Here is a 16,447-nt window from a genome sequence, read left to right as displayed (position 1 = left end):
TAGTAAATAACCTCTAATTCCTTGCTTCTTCTTCCTCCTCCGAAATCCACTCGAGGAAACTATGGAGATTGTGTGGTTAACAACAGAATTTTCGGTTTCTTTCAACAATTTTCGACATCAATAAAAGGGGGAAAATGGGAAGAAGAAAAAAACGTAGAGAAAAGGAAGACAGGAATTCTCCAGAATAAAGGAGCAGAAGAGCAATGGCTGCCGCCGGAATATATCTATTGGCCATACTTCTTACGGCGGCGATAGTACATTGTTCTTCTTTTCCCACCTCTTTTTCTCTAGAGAGGAGACATTCTCCGTTGAGCCAGCTCAGGGAGCTGGATACCTATAGGAATCGCAGATCATTGGCAAGCAATGGCGATATCTTTTTCGCTCTTAAAGGCCAGTATGAGCCTCCTGCTATTGGGTAAGAGCTTTTTTTTCCGGTGATCGGAATGATTTTTTTACTTTTGGTCTATGTTGTTAGATTAGAAGTTCAACAAACTTTTAAATAATTGCCAAATCTTTCAATTTTTTTATAATACCTAAAACTAGGTCGGTTGGAAATGTTGGAAATGTTAGGGTTAAATTGGGGAGTTCTTGTATTAAGCACTGGGTCTTCCATGTCATTTGGAGGACCCTCAATTCACATTCACATTTGTACACGTGTATTGTAACCGTAATAATTAAAATAGTGGAGCCTCTTATAATATGTGTGGGTCCATGTTACACGTGTAAAAATATATATGGAAGGTACTCCTTTTGATATGGAGAACCGGGTTGGAAATTTTGTACGTCGGCGCAAAATCTTTAATCCATTATTAACAGTAATGGAAACTAAAAAGTAATTGAAACGAAAGCGCTAATAAAAAAAAGTATGCGGAAGAAAAGTTTCCATGTAGGTGGTTTTCTATTTTCGTGTCTTATTTTTTGTTCTTTGTGTCCTTCAATTTTCTAATATTGGGATTTCCGATATTCTAATATATTAATATATATTTACCCTTATATATACACACACAATTTGATAACATGAATCCCATGTATTATTTGGTAATTAACTGTTGAATCTAAACTTATTAAAATCCTAATGTAGAGATTCAAAGCATCCTAAGGCTTAAATTTAATAAGTCTAAATGTAACGATGAATATATATATCAAATCCAACCCTAATCAATAACGAAACATGGTTAAAATTGGAGTTTAGTCACATTTAAGACTCCTCGTTTTTTGGTGGGAATAAAAATTGATATTTGTTCCCACAAACTCAGTCTATGTTATCAACGGAGCTACAACCTGCATATATTATGAATGCTTAAAAAAAGAAGTTTATAAACTATGTTGTATGGATATTGTAATATCGGGAAACGCTATTTCCAAAACATAATAGCCTTCAAAAGAATACGAACACGGATATGAAATGGACACGTAGATAGACACGAAACATATTCTCTAAAATTTTGAGGGTATGATTTGATTGATATGTTTTCCAAATTTGGTTTATGTAGGCTTTATTACACAAAACTGAGAATTGGTTCTCCTCCAAGAGAGTATTATGTGCAACTTGACACAGGAAGTGATGTTGTGTGGATTAGTTGCACCTCCTGCGTCGGCTGCCCTACTAAATCTGATCTCGGAGTAATTTTATTTCTAAACCCTATCCTATTTTACTTATTCTATCTTATTATTTATCATTATACTAGAAGATTGAGAAAAATATAGAATAAAAGTTTTATTTATATTAAAAAAAACATAATGAAACGGGAATTGGGACAAAATTTGAATGGTCCTGAATCAGTTTAGTCCGGTAGCATCTTAGAAATTTTTCGATGGATGTATATTATCCGTCTTAATCTCATGAAAGTTTGTCATTTGTTTATGATTCTCTTACAGATTACAGTTAATAAGTATGATCCTGGAACTTCAACAACATCTGGTTTGCTCCCTTGTTGGGATAACTTATGCTCTACTGCAACTGAATCAGGAGATGCTTTCTGTTGTGCACGAACTGCTCTTTGTGGTTACGCATTACAATACGCCAACAGCGGAAACAGTGCCTACGGATATTACGTATCTGACATGTTGCATATGTATGAAGCTACGGATACTGCAGTTACCACGCAATCCATTTCAACTCCAATTGTTTTCGGGTGAGATGTTTTGAATTTGTTCGATGAAAAAGGATATTGTTACGTTTGTGGTAAAAGTTCAAACTATTTTTCATTTTGTGTTGCCTTTCAAAATATTTCCTGAATTGGAGCATTTTTTGGCCAAAACGCCTGTAGACGGACGTATGAGTCCGCAGATTATATTGTCGAATTGCACAAGTCGAATACAGACTTTGAAAGCTGTGATGCAAATTTGCACCCTTAGCAACCCCCTTTTATAGAAACATACGGGTTCAACCTCCCCTATCAGGGGTGCTCGGGCATCCCCATGCCCGCTGTTTCCACCCGGAATGCAAACTTTGAAAGCCGGTTGCACCCCCCAACATCCCCTTTTGGGGAGAAAGGGGAGCTAAACCTCCCCAAGGGACGGCACCTGAGCATCCTGGAGCCCCTTGTCTCTACCCCTGATTACATAAGCAAATCCACCAAATTTTGTTTTTTTTTTTATTTATATTTCATAATATATGTTAGCATTGAGGGCGAGCCTTGGGACAACTGTAAACATTGTTGTCGAGGTCACCAGTTCGAGTCTTATGAGCGGCCTCTTGCCCAAAGAAATTGGCAGGAAAAGGCTTGCCTCCAATACACCCTTGTTGTGGTGGTACCTCTCCCCGGACTCTCGCTTAGCCGGGGTACTGAGACATTCTTAAAATTCAGGACCGTTTCCGAACCAATTTGAGGCCATTTTGGCCTTCAATTCAGTTCCGATGAGAATTCAACTTGTGTTGGATGTACCTTTTACAATACCCCAACTCGGGAATTTGTTTCAAACGAACCACAAAATGAGAAATAGTTTCAATTTTTTGAAACAGATGTACTGATTGTGAAGTTGGAATTGTGCTGATTTAGATTGTGAATTTTGAAACAGGTGTACGGCAATGTTGAATATTAGGAACGGCACAAACATCACCAAAGTAGTCGGTGGAATGCTAGGGTTAGGGCCGAGAAATATGTCTTTCATCTCGCAGTTGGCTAATCGGGGCGTAATTCCGAGGGTTTTCTCTCACTGTTTAAGAGGAGATGCCGATACCAGTGACAATGGCGGTGGCTTATTAGTCCTCGGAGAAATCACTGCACCACGTCTTATTTATACTCCACTTGTCCAATCAACGTATGTTTTTCTTCCTTCTTGTTTAATTAATTCACATTTTGTATCAAAATAACTATGTTCAATCCCCCGGCGGATCTACAGGGGTCACGGAGTCTGTCAATTTGGTAGCAAATAACAAAAATTATATCTACCGATTGTAAACATGAAAATTCCCGTCGGTATTTCTAGAATTGGCGACAAATTCAAGTTTGGAATTAGTACGGGGTTTTATGTTGTGATTTTTAATCCCGCGAGAAGTCTTTATTTCTTATTAAATTTGTCTATTAACACCCGAGTATTGGTTTCGGCTACACTACTCAGGATCATAGTTATCAAAGGCACACCTCGTGCGCAAAAACGCTAAACTATAGGCATGTCAGTTGAGGAGTCAAAAGGCGGGCTCTGTTTAAGAGACCCGCGCTTGAATAAGCCTTTGTGAACCAGACTTGCCTAGACTGAAATTTAGAAGTTGCATAGTGTTTTTTAAGGTTTTACGCAATCCTATCTTGTAGGGAAACACAGAAACGGAAATAGACAATGAGAAATGTTATTTTAAAAAATATATATATATAGCTAGAAAACGGAAATGGAAATGGAAAAGAAACTGAACGGACACGAAACATGAAACATAGGATTACTACTAAAGAAGAATTTTCGTGCTACATAGGTTCCTTTTGCTATGAATTATAATTATGGAAGCTTTATTAGTTAATTTTGAATTTATTTCATACATTTATGAATAATTGGATATAGTATTTGACTATATGCTATATTTTAGTAATATTAATCGTTGTTATTTATAATTTTATATGTTATTTTGTATAGTACGCCTTATGTCGCTCTGCGCCTAGGTCCAAGACCCCTTATGCCGTAGTGATCTTCAAGGATCTTTGATATTAGAACTCATGATTAAGCCAGTTTTAAAGATTAAACCCGTGATTTTTAATTTTCACGCTCATTGGAACCACTAATCACTACCACGTCTGAAATTTCAGGTCTCAATATAAGCTTGATCTACAGAGTATTTCCGTCGACGGTAAAACATTAGCCATTGATCGGTCCGTTTTTAAAACAACTGAAACTCAGGGAACTATAGTTGATTCAGGAACAACCTTAGCATACCTTGCCGACGGAGCTTATGATGTTGTCATGGAAGCTGTAAGTTTTTATCGCACTTTTTGCTCGACCAAATCAAAGGCTTAATACATCAAGATCTCTGCGGTTAAATAATCCGATTTTGGAGATATGATATTATTACTTATCTAAGTCCTACGTGGCAACGCAACATGGAGATTTCGATAAGTTGAAACGTATATCATTTTAGTAGGCTAGCTAATGAAATATCTCGAAATTTCAGTGGTGAATCGGATTATTTGGCTGAATATAGGGAACCTTTGATGTATTAAACCACAAATTAAACTTACTTAATTGGGTAAAGTACACCCATGTCTCGTAAATTATACCGCTACTAATAATATAATAAGACTCTCTAAACTTTATTTATAACATAAAAGTCTTCGAACTTTACATTAAAGTCAAAACCAAAGAAAATCCGAACGGAATGAAAATATTTTCTTTTCTTCTTCTTTTGCAGATTACAGAGATTGTTCTAAAAAGTGCTATTTCATATCCTAACAACATTTATAAATGTTTCTTACCTGGAGCCAGGTTTGCTTTTTAAATCTGTTTCGTTCTCTATTTGTTTTCCTATTCGTGATTATCATAACGAGGGAGGGATCTAGGGGGTCATGGGGTTTGAGCACCCATCAGAAATGTCGGAAAATAATATCAATTAAGCACTTATAAATCACTAGAGAGCATTCTGAAACACCCCTGTTAGTGAATCCTGGATCCGTCATTGATCATAACCCAAAATAACATTTCTGTTTCGTGCTCAGGGCTGACCTTATATTTCCTCAAGTTCTTCTCCACTTCGCTGGTGGTGCGATAATGGTGTTGAATCCGGATAATTACCTTACGAAGCAAACTACCCTTGTGAGTAACTAATAATTAACATGTTGCATGAAAACTTTGATTTTAAAGCGTTTTACGTTTTGGATCATAGTTTTGTAATTTTAGAAAATTGGAAACTCGTTTTGTAGAATTTCGAAACTCATTTCCCTCGATGTAATGTGTTTTCAGAAATATATGATTATTAATGTTAATCACATGTTCAGTAAATCTCTAAAGAAAATATGTTTCTTCTACATTATGTGACTTGTATCTAATTTTTTTATTGTAATTTTAAAAAATTGCAAATATGCCCTTATATTTCCATGTTTTCTCATTTTTCCATTTTTTATATTTTTTTAGAAATATCATTTCTCGATACCCGTTTTCATTTCCATATAGCATAACTTTACATTACTTTTTGAATTGGATTGTAGGCTGGAGAAGTCCGGTGCATCGGCTTCGATAATATTCCGGGTCAAAAAGTATCTATCTTAGGAGGTAATAATATCAAGATACAATGTTTATTATTGTTTTTTACTGTTTGGAAAACATTATTGCTGATAGCCGGCAGATATTAACTGATTTTCTTTTTAAAATAGTTATTTATATTGTTTCTCAATTCTAACTAAATACTTTAGGTCTAATACATTCGTAGCCCTTATTCTTTGTCTAGAAAAATTAACTTTCCTCTTATACTTCGGAAACGTCCTACTTACTCCCTTGAACTTGTTTAAAGTGATTTATTATTGACTCCTCCTCCTAAGTCCACGTGACCGAGTAAGGGGAGATTTTGAACAAGGTGAAGTGCGTGTCACTTTAAGAAGTTGAGGGATCCATAGATCACTATAAACAAGTTCAAAGTACCATTGTGGCACTTTAAAAAAGTTCAGGAAGTCAATAAGTCACGGTAAGCAAGTTTAAGGATATTTAAAATAACAAAAAGGAGCTACAAAAACGAGAATCTGTCACTAAAGCAAGCGCTCATTTTGCAGATATCATTCTGAAAGACAAACTCGTTGTTTACGACATGGAGAATAACCGGTTCGGATGGAGTGATTATAATTGTAAGTTGCGGTAACCTTATATTATCAGCGTAATTTATCATTTTCTCTTGCTTTTATATCATATATAATCGTATGAAATAGGACGATAACCCAAAATTGTCACTCTTAGTTCAAGTTTGATCGTTTTTCGGGTCCTTTTCAGGTTCGGTCGCGGCAGAGGTTTCTTCGACTGTGAACAAAGTCGTAAACCAAAAGGGTCCGAAGAACATGAGTTCGCCGAAGAATGTGCCTTGCAAGCTAATAACAATGGCGATAATCGGGCTTCTTCTGCAATTGTTTACGAGCAGCAGTTACTTGTTTTTGTAGGATACGGTAAAACTGTTGTCTGTAAATTCATTCATTCATTCCTCTGAATGATCAAACTTGTTTGTTATGTAAGAATCAATTGAGCCATGGATTCAGTTGCAGAGTTTGATGTTTTGTTTTTGTGTTTAAGAATACAAGTTCTGATTTAAAGAAAGTTTTCTCCTTTCTTGCTTCTATGATCTCATATCATTAGTGTTATCAATTTCTATATTATGACTTGTTTAATATGATTATTGCACGCGTCAAATGTAATCAATTAATCACTCATTTGCAAAAAAAAGTAAGTTAATGTAATCAATTAATCACTTGCGTCCTGAACTTGCGTCAAATGTAATCAATTAATCACTCATTTGCAAAAAAGTAAGTTAAATGCGGAAAATATATTGCACGCGTTTAAAAAAAAAAGTAAAACAATCAAGATCGGGGTATTGCGGTTGTAATTTTAGAGAATGCAAGGTTTATAGTTGAGCAAGTAATAACTTCATTTTACTCTTTTCTTGAATTATGTGATGACATTCTAAGACACGTGGAATACATCTTCCGCATTTAACTTACTTCTTTTTGCAATGGAGTGATCAATTACTTACATTTTATGCAAGTTCAGAGGGCTATCAAGACACTTTTTTGAACAAGTTCAGGAGGCAAATGATGTATTAAGCCAACAATTTTAATACCGCAGACGGAGAAAACAATTTTAATACTCACGTAGTTTCCTTTTGTATATTGAGTTTATGATATTTTTATTGAGACTAATGCAATATTAATTAGATTATTAAAATTACTAAACTTGGCGTCATACGTTTGTATTTTTTTATATATTTTTCATCAAAATCAATGCAATATTAATTGGATTATTAAAATAACTAACTTACCTTTGTACATCTCTCCTGAATTTAAGACGATTCTATTTCTTATTAATTCTTATAGCTTAATTTGGATAATTTACATTAATATTAAACCTCTTTCTTACTATAAATAAGCGTAAGTTTGAAAAAATATTGTCACAAGTTCATTAATACAAAATGATATAAAAAATGAATAAATTGAAAAATCTAAAAGGACATATAATAGAAAATGGAGCGAAAGATGAAGTAAAAACATAAAACAAAAAGACACGTTTTAAATAAGGTCAAATTTGATACATACTGATAAAAATGTATTGATAATATAAAACGATATAAATAAATAAATAAATTACGGCATACAATAAAAAATGGAGAGAATAATAAAGTAAAAACATAAAACAAAAATACACACATTTTAAATATCTTTTGGTCAAATAATAAGAAAAAAAACCTTTCGAGTCTTGTACTTAGTCTTGGAGAATAACACAAACAAATGTTTTTGGGAACATAGAAAAATATTGTAGAACTACACTGTATTATTCGAATTGCGGTCTTCGTTCATATCGACTCTTCCTACAAATGGCCCCTTTTTTCTCCCGGAGCTACTCCTCGCTTGTGAAATTATGATGAGGATTTGGAATATTACGTAGGACTTCTTGATTAATCACGGTAATTTACCTCAATTTGCGACCTGATTTGGTCGGTGGTAGGCGTCAACGGCTTTGACAACTTTTATCTTGTAGCCTAATATTTATTTAATATATAGTCGGTTTTAGGGTTTTGTCACCTCTCCAACAATCTCCCCGTTAGGTAGGATTTTATTGGCACAAGCCCTTATTTGTTGACGCGAAACTGATTCAATTTGAAGTTGTTGATGTTTCTATCGATCAATCATAGAAGGAAAAACCATAATTACATTGATTGTCCGACTTTGCTGATAAATATAATAAACAACATTTGCTCTCCTTAATTTAAAATTCTGGCTTTGCGACGACACTCTCCCTGTCAAGGAAAATAAAGATAAATTCTCACAAAATTATAGTTTTTGTTTTTGTTTACTTTGTCAAAAACAAAGTAACCATAGAAGGCATCAAGACCAAATATCTAAAATAAATATAATTCATCAAATAATTATATATATATATATATGTATGGATAAAAGATCTTATAAAATTCATATTCATCATTAAATTCTTATTGCAATTTCCTTCAACAATACTCGCTTTTGTAAATGAAGAAAATATTAGAAAATGAATAGGTGAATTCCAATATATAAACTCGTCCGATTATGCGATACTAAATCAATATATAATTTTAGTATTTTAGCAGAGGTTAGTAAATAATATGTCATTTTAGAAAAAAAAATATAAAAATTAAAATTGTTTACAACCACATTTTTCATAGAACTACTATTTTAGATTTTTCAAAACACTTTTTTTGTGAGTTTTCTCTATTTAAACAACTATTTTATCACTTGTAGCCAAACAACACCCGAAGGATCTCAAAATCAAAAATTCAAGAATTAAAATTACTTAGATTATTATTTTCATTATATCTAAAACTGAAGGTTACATGCTATTAGAGTGATCCTCTTGACCAATGGTAAATTGTTCATTACATTAGTTAAGTACAAAATTAAGATGTCATAATGTTCGATTATAAAATCATGTAACCATAACTTAAATCTCTTATATTAATACTATAGTTAATAAAAAAAATACATGTAAACACGACTTGAAAATCTTATATTACATTTATTACAAAAAAAAAAATAATAACATTACATTTATTATATGTAAACACGACTTGAAAATCTTATATTATTACAAGTCATTATTAATAGAGATCATAAAATTTTATCTGATTTGTAAACACATTACGCTAACCAAACATGATTTTAAAATTAGTGTTGACATGCTAATCTAAAAATAACATAAAATATTTAAATCATCATTAATATACAATTCATACACAATATGAATCATTAATGTGCAACTCATAAATGTTACGAATCATTAACATGCAACTCAGACACGATAGGAAATCAAATGTACAACTCGAACACAATATCCTTTTATATTTGTAAACAGTGGCATAGCCCGGATTTCCGAATTGGGAGGCTAATTTTAGGCCAATATTAGAAAAAAAAAAGTTCATGTATATATAAAAAATTAAAATCAAACTATAATAATTTCAAAAAAAAAAAAATCAAACTAATAAATTTTATTTCTATTGAAAAATGCAAAAACATATCTGCCACATATGCTATATTCCCGAGTCACACATGTCAAAAAGACGGATTATCATTTTATAGTGAGAACCTCAACATGTATCGCATGAGCGAGTTAAATCAAAATCCCTAAATTAAAAACCCTAGATTAAATTCTCAAATCGAAACCCTTAAATTAAATCCCCAAAACAAAACCCTAAATTAAATTTACAAATAAAAAGTCCTTGCATCAAAACCCCTGCAGTAAACACATCAAACAAAACCCCTAAATTTAAAAACCTAAATTAATTTAACCCATAATCAATTTTATTATAAAATTAAAGCAACCTAAATTAAAAACCTTAAATTAATTTAACCCAAAACCTAATAAACACAAACTTAAATTATTATTATTATTTTGGGTTCAACAAACTTAAATTATTTAAAATCTACATTAATTAACATAAATGAAATAAAGAGGGATGAAGGAGATTAAGTTTCCTTCTCAAGGAACAGACAGCAGCTATGGCTGCAAAGTTAGAACTGGTCATATCCTAGCTTCAAAAACTGTTCATAGAAAGGAGTCACTACAAAAAATGCTCCGCCACCAGATCAGCAGTAAAACATAACGTCTTTCACGTTGTCCTTAATAGCAGGCAGAGGCCTAATCACCCTGTTCCTCCCAGCTCCACCTGCAGCAGGACCACCACTTGAAATCTCATCTGATGTTTCGCCCTCGATGTAATAACGGGCGCGAAAAGCCGCGAGATGGGCGTAGTACGCAGGAGGTACTGCATAGAAATTTAACAATGATCATCGATTCTGTTCAAGAAGCAAATCAAAAGGGGGAAAGGAGAAAGAAGGATGATTCGGTCATACCTATGGAAACAGAGCGAGTGCACCTTGCATAGCTGAAAGATATGCCAACAATCAATTAAAACCAATTAAGTAGTGAGAATGTGTTTAGCAATATGAGACGAGAAGACATGGAAACATGACTATTAAGAGAAAGAATATTACGTATAACAGAGACTATTGGTCACCATTTGCAGTACATCGGCACTAAAGTTGTTCTCGTCAAACAGCACATGGTAATGCGAAGGCCTACTTGTCCCCTGCACCCATAATTCATAGAGGGTTGTTCTATTTCTCTAACAAGGAAACTGTAACACTAGAGAGCCAAATACCTTAATTGATGCGTGACTGTTCAGGTAGAAATCAAACTCTCTCTGGTGACATATCTTTGTGTCAACCACAGTACCTGAGAAATAGACATAAATGCTCGATTCCAACAAAAAGAACAACGAAAATTCATTAGAAATTGCCAGTTCAAAAACCTGGCAGGATATTCCCATTCTTGTCTGCACCCGAACGTTCAGCAGGGAAAAAGCGTGTATGATGCCTCTTTTGCACCACAACAAATGTAACTGGGGGACAATATCCCTGCTCCAGTGATGCACAAGCCTGAAAATAGAGCATTAATTCATAATAAAACATCAGAATCCTTCAATACACAACAAAAAGAAAATTCTTGTACATATCTGAGATAAACAGTGTTATCAGGCATGCAAAAATGCAAAAAAGAGACAGTAACTCCCAAAACAATAAAAAAATACCTTTCGTATTGCATCCATCTCGTAAAGAAGTACTTGGTTAAATTGTCCCTCGCTAACGCCATCCCTAACGAGTTAAAACAACAACATCAACATCTTGCATGGAAATGGAACCATACAATCATCCAATATCTTACCTGTAAATGATAACCCTGTGAGGCTTTTGACCGGTACTTTTTCGAAACTCAATGAACAATTCCCTACATGCAAGCAAAACATATTAGGAAAAAAATCTCATAACAGCACGACATAGTTGGAAATACACAAGTTAACAGTACCTGATCATTCCGGAGTGGACTAAGCCCCTGGCTTTATCTTGATATGTCTTGTACAGATCTTGAATGATTTCTTCACGGTGAGTCTGGGCAGAGACAATTCCTCTATACTTGGTTATTTCGGGCCAGTCCATCGATGCCACAACCTGAACCATCAATCAAATTATCAGCACAATGAGCCAATACAATAACAATAACAGATTCCTTCACATACCGCTGCTATTGAAGGACTAGAATCTTCCCCTGGAGATGGATGAGTTACATCAGCGCCCAGAATTATTGTTGGACGATCAGAAACAAGAGGAATCCTCCTTTGTATAGCATCACTTAACACACTGTTACGGCCTCCAACCTAGCAGAAGATTAACTCTCAGAAATGAAAGCAAGAAAAAATTAAGCAGACACCAAAGGAAACATTCATGTTGGTTATACCTTAACATTGATTTTGAGGGCAATATTTTCAAAATATTGTTTGTCTAGCCTTAAAGCTTGCTTTGGTTGACAGCATTGTGAAACAATTCCGAGCTCTGTTTCACATATTCGTTTAATTGTCCCTACAAAACAAATAACGCACAGGTTGTATGAAGAAGCTTCTAGTGCTAAATCTTACAACATCTTGATTTATGACTTACCATATGAGCCTGTGAAATCGGGTAGAATAATTATCAACAACTGAAGCCTTGCTTTTTCTTGGTTTGCCAGTTTAGCTTCACACTCCATGTGAATATCAACAAGAGTCTTCTCAATTTGGGAAGGATGAGCTGCTCGAATTGGAATGAGAGCATTTGTGTTGAATTCCTAGCATCATGTAGGGTAACATACAAATGGTTAGTTTACAAGAATAAGGATTCAATATTACAGTTTTGAACAAAGAGGTAAACAGTATATCATACCATGCCTTTGCTAACACACATTTGTATCAATTGTCTACAGAATTCCTTTGGTAAATCTCGATTGATTTGTGAAGAGAAGTTCACACATGTCCAAAAATCCACTCTTCCTCCATTAACCATTTTCTGCAAAATTGGGATAAAAATATGCCAATTAACAATTTCGTTTTGTAATTTTATGTTATCACTACAAACATTTCAAAAGAAAAGTTCACCTTGTTAATCATATTCCACTGCCCAAGAGAGGGATTGACCCTTGCTTCACCCCCAGTGGCATGATAATTCAGCTGCATCAACCATGGAACAGAATCTTACTGAGATATACAGAAACAGGTAGACAGTAGTATAAGACATTTATAATTACCATTGGGGGAGGCAAAACCCGTGCTTCAACAAATGTAAGTTCCTCCTTCACTCGAATCCCGAATTCATCATTTACAAGCTCTTCTTTGCGGAATTTGTTCGCTTCAACCATCTACATGATGAAAAAGAAAAAATAAACAGCGGATAAACTCATAATCACCAAAAATGAAACAAAAAATAGGTCGAGAAAGTTAATTACTTTCTTAATGTTCGCTTCCCGTTCAAAAGGGCGTTCACAGGTCGCTTTTAGCAGTGAATTTACTTGTCTTCCATTTAACTTCTTTGTATATCTCTGTCCTTCCACTATCTTACACAGCTATAAGCCAAAGACAAGCATTTAAGCGCAAGTAACAACTTCAGCATAGCTAAAAAATTAGCAAATAGTGATTAACAAAAAAAAACCTCCATTGGCAAGTAAATAGGCCTTGAATCATTCCCCGCTTGAAGTCCAGGCAATGCTGTATATCTGAGTCCAATATTGTATCTTTCACGAAAATACTGAACAACTGAGATTTTGGCACTACTCCCATCCTGATTGAAGCTAAAAAAAACATAAATTAGGCAGAGAAAAATAAATTGTACAACTTTTCCGCATTAAATTGAACCGTCAAAATTTAGTGCTAATAGTATAAATAATCCCCAAACACCCTTCCCGTTTCAGAAGGGAGTGTGTTAGGGAAGAATAATTTTGTGATGTTTAATTTCAGAAAATTTATTTGATCCGAAGTTCTTAATAATAAACTATTATCTTCATCTGCCAAAAATTTATAAAGAAGCTCTGATTCAAGATTTTCCAGTATAGCAACCCATGACTCGATAAATAGCTCGGGGTCATATATTTTAGAGATTACAAAACCAGAGCAAGTTATAAATTGACTTTAAAAGATGCACAAATCAATTGATCAACTTATCACATCCATCTGCTTTGTCCGTTTAATTGGGGAAAAAAATGCCCAATAATTCAATGGCAAATAAGCGAAAACTCAGAAGAAGAAAAACTAAAAGCAGTTTTTCACAAACATGAAGTTTCACTAACAATGATTGACCATGTAACTGAAAACATTAAACATAATAATACTCCCTCCATTACAAAAGAATAGTCACATTCACATTGGATCAGATTGCACATACCATCTGCTTTGTACATTTAATCGGGAAAAAAATGTCCAATAATTCACCAATGTCCAAACATTAATATGGAAATTCAATGGCGAATAAGGGAAAACTCAATACAAGAAGAAGAAGAAAAATAAAACAAAGAAAAAGAAAAGCAGTTTAGTGTCAAACTCGTTAATAAGGTTAAAACAGTAAAAAGTTGGCATGTTTAAACTAAACATGATAACTAATATGAAATAAGAAATTTGGTCAAATATGACAATTATCTTGAAAAGGGGAGAGTAATATTTAAACAACCGCTAAAACACAATATGACCTATACAACCAACATCCATACACATAAACGACTCACAAAGTTTGATTTAATGGCTGGCTGGATAAACCAGTGATCTTGTATGTTTTGACATGATCCTGATGACTTAGTTCTACTCTTAGTCCTCTAAGAGCTTTCTTCAACTGTAAGAGATAATGGGCAACCATGAATGGACTGAAGGATAAACATATTTAGATACTTAGACTGCATATTAAACTTTAAAAACTACCTTAACACGGTCTTGATCGGACACAGGTCTGTTCATATCTCTCAATCTGAAGTTTTTGCTAACAAAGTCAATGACAGGAATAGGCACGTAGAAAGATCTAGCCGACACGTCTGTAATTTAGAAATCAGATAATCAGAATAAAGCATGGAAAGAACAGTAATAAAACTTATATAAAACACAATACAGACCAACATTGAGAGAAAGCCCCATCTGAGTTGGACGGAGACTTTGATAGTATCCTCTCCAGTACTCCACACCATCACCAAGCTCACCCGGATCCCCCAACTTAAGTGAGAAAAACGACCTCCCAACAATAGTATAGCTGATAAAAATAACAGTCTAACTTTAGAAACTACATGAATAACAGCAAAGTACTAATATCACTGATTATAGATATAACCACTCACTCTTTCGATGGACCAGCCCGCAGAACAATATCAAGAGCTTGAATTGCCTCTTGTGGAGAATCTATTTGTTTACCGCTCAAAAATTCGCGAAGACGATGCTGATCCACCATCGAGGCGAACTTAATAGCGACCTTGAAATCACGATCCTTCCTGTAAAGGAATAGGACAAAATTCAATGTTATTGTGCAAAATCAAATTAGAAAAAAGTGCAATATTATGCTGAAAATACAAACAGAAATAATTACTTGGCAGAACCAGAGGACCCAGCTGTTTGGTCCTTTTCAGGGAGTTTAACAACAAATTCCTTGGATTGAAAAGGCAAAGGCCCAGCAGTGTATAAACTTTTTCTTCCATCATACGCTGGCATTCTGTTACCCAAGTGCGACTGGCGATACTGAGTAATAAGCTGTGAAATCACCTGTCGGTTTATCGCTTTTGATAGTACTTCAGGAGTTATTGTCACCTAAAATAATCAAGAAAAAATGTGAACAATGGAACTAAAAATCGGGGAGGACATAATAAGCAGTAGAACTAAAAATAGGACGTGCACAAATATATAAATATAACAATGTTAGCAGCATTACATCGTATTGACGGAAATCCCTCTCGGAGATTTCAACTAGAAAATGGTTAGCCTTCAGTAAACATTTCTTTCCCAGGGTACCAAAACCAGGCCTAGAAGGAAACCGAACAGACTTCGACGAGGCCGGAGGCGCTGGAGCCTTCACCGCCGGTTCACCAATGGCAAGCTTCTGTTCGACTTGTCGTCGCACTTTCTCCACCGCAGCCGCAGAACTGGAGGCCTCCGCCGGATCCGGCCTCACCGCCGATGAAAAAGAGGACACAGCCTGGTGAGGAGGCGGAACCGCCGAAGCAGATGAAGTTGTCTGTGGAACGGGACCACCACGACCTCTCCCACCACCGCGCTGGAAAGATGGAGTAGGCTGTTGTTGTTCACAGCGGCTGTCTTGACGACGTCCTCCACCGCTACCGGCTCTGCGAGACATTGTTTTAACGGTTGTTTAGATGATCAGAGAGGAAAGGGAGGGAGCGGGAATCTATACTCTATTTATGTATATACATATATATATATGAATTAATGAGTTTTTTTTAGGAAATTTTTTAATGAGTTTTAATTACTATTCTATTAACACGTTATTTATTTATTGTCATTTAATAGTTTATAAATTAAATTAATAAAAGAATATATATATATATATATATATATATATGAATTAATGAGTTTTTTCTAGTAAATTTTTTAATAAATTTTAATATATATGAATTAATGAGATTTTTTTAGGAAATTTTTTAATGAGTTTTAATTACTATTCTATTAATACATTATTTATTTATTATCATTTAATAGTTTATAAATTAAATTAATAAAAGAATATATATGAATTAATGAGTTTTTTCTAGTAAAATTTTTAATGAGTTTTAATTATCTATTATATTAATATATTATTTATTATCAATTAATAGTTTATAAATTAAAGTAATAAAAAAAAAAGTAAGAGTTACAAGAAGATAAAAAAAAAAATATACATTTAAACCTCGATAAATGAATGTTCGATAAAGTAATAACTTCGTTTATATAATAAATTCTTTCGGTCCCGAC

At 34.2% G+C, this 16,447-nt stretch overlaps 2 protein-coding genes across 3 annotated transcripts; one reads left to right on the top strand and one right to left on the bottom strand.

Annotated features, from left to right (window-relative positions):
* LOC136224050 (aspartic proteinase 36-like) lies at window positions 1-6,710 on the top strand. Its single transcript, XM_066012272.1, has 10 exons — window positions 1-415; window positions 1,494-1,623; window positions 1,879-2,135; window positions 3,022-3,264; window positions 4,239-4,401; window positions 4,838-4,911; window positions 5,142-5,238; window positions 5,631-5,694; window positions 6,189-6,260; window positions 6,403-6,710. The coding sequence occupies exons 1-10, from the start codon at window positions 204-206 to the stop codon at window positions 6,564-6,566; spliced, it is 1,476 nt and encodes a 491-aa protein (XP_065868344.1). The 5' UTR covers window positions 1-203; the 3' UTR covers window positions 6,567-6,710.
* A 3,295-nt stretch (window positions 6,711-10,005) lies between these two features.
* On the bottom strand, window positions 10,006-15,863 carry LOC136224584 (protein argonaute 5-like). 2 transcript variants are annotated; one of them, XM_066012950.1, is made up of 22 exons: window positions 15,411-15,863; window positions 15,072-15,289; window positions 14,827-14,976; window positions 14,608-14,741; window positions 14,420-14,529; window positions 14,230-14,333; window positions 13,164-13,302; window positions 12,961-13,077; window positions 12,763-12,873; window positions 12,614-12,685; window positions 12,402-12,524; window positions 12,141-12,306; window positions 11,941-12,062; window positions 11,723-11,860; window positions 11,512-11,654; window positions 11,371-11,433; window positions 11,237-11,300; window positions 10,958-11,084; window positions 10,808-10,881; window positions 10,641-10,735; window positions 10,500-10,531; window positions 10,006-10,411 (listed from the first exon to the last, which is right to left on the bottom strand). In XM_066012950.1, the coding sequence occupies exons 1-22, from the start codon at window positions 15,831-15,833 to the stop codon at window positions 10,233-10,235; spliced, it is 2,904 nt and encodes a 967-aa protein (XP_065869022.1). In that variant the 5' UTR covers window positions 15,834-15,863; the 3' UTR covers window positions 10,006-10,232. The 2 variants fall into 2 exon arrangements, with proteins under 2 accessions (XP_065869022.1, XP_065869023.1); XM_066012951.1 differs by lacking the exon at window positions 14,230-14,333 and having other exon boundaries at window positions 13,164-13,292.
* Window positions 15,864-16,447: the final 584 nt, after the last annotated feature.

Source organism: Euphorbia lathyris, chromosome 3 (genome assembly GCF_963576675.1).
Source record: "Euphorbia lathyris chromosome 3, ddEupLath1.1, whole genome shotgun sequence".
Classification (NCBI taxonomy): Eukaryota; Viridiplantae; Streptophyta; class Magnoliopsida; order Malpighiales; family Euphorbiaceae; genus Euphorbia; species Euphorbia lathyris.
Note: the sequence above shows the minus strand (reverse complement) of the source record. Positions and strands in the feature narration are given on the sequence as shown.

Coding starts and splice junctions, on each gene's coding strand:
- LOC136224050 (XM_066012272.1), top strand. CDS start 204: ATGGCTGCCGCCGGAATATATCTATTGGCCATACTTCTTACGGCGGCG. Junction 416..1,493: donor TATGAGCCTCCTGCTATTGG/GTAAGAGCTTTT, acceptor TGGTTTATGTAG/GCTTTATTACACAAAACTGA. Junction 1,624..1,878: donor CTACTAAATCTGATCTCGGA/GTAATTTTATTT, acceptor ATTCTCTTACAG/ATTACAGTTAATAAGTATGA.
- LOC136224584 (XM_066012950.1), bottom strand. CDS start 15,833: ATGTCTCGCAGAGCCGGTAGCGGTGGAGGACGTCGTCAAGACAGCCGC. Junction 14,530..14,607: donor GGGGCTTTCTCTCAATGTTG/GTCTGTATTGTG, acceptor TCTAAATTACAG/ACGTGTCGGCTAGATCTTTC. Junction 11,434..11,511: donor GTCCACTCCGGAATGATCAG/GTACTGTTAACT, acceptor GCTTGCATGTAG/GGAATTGTTCATTGAGTTTC.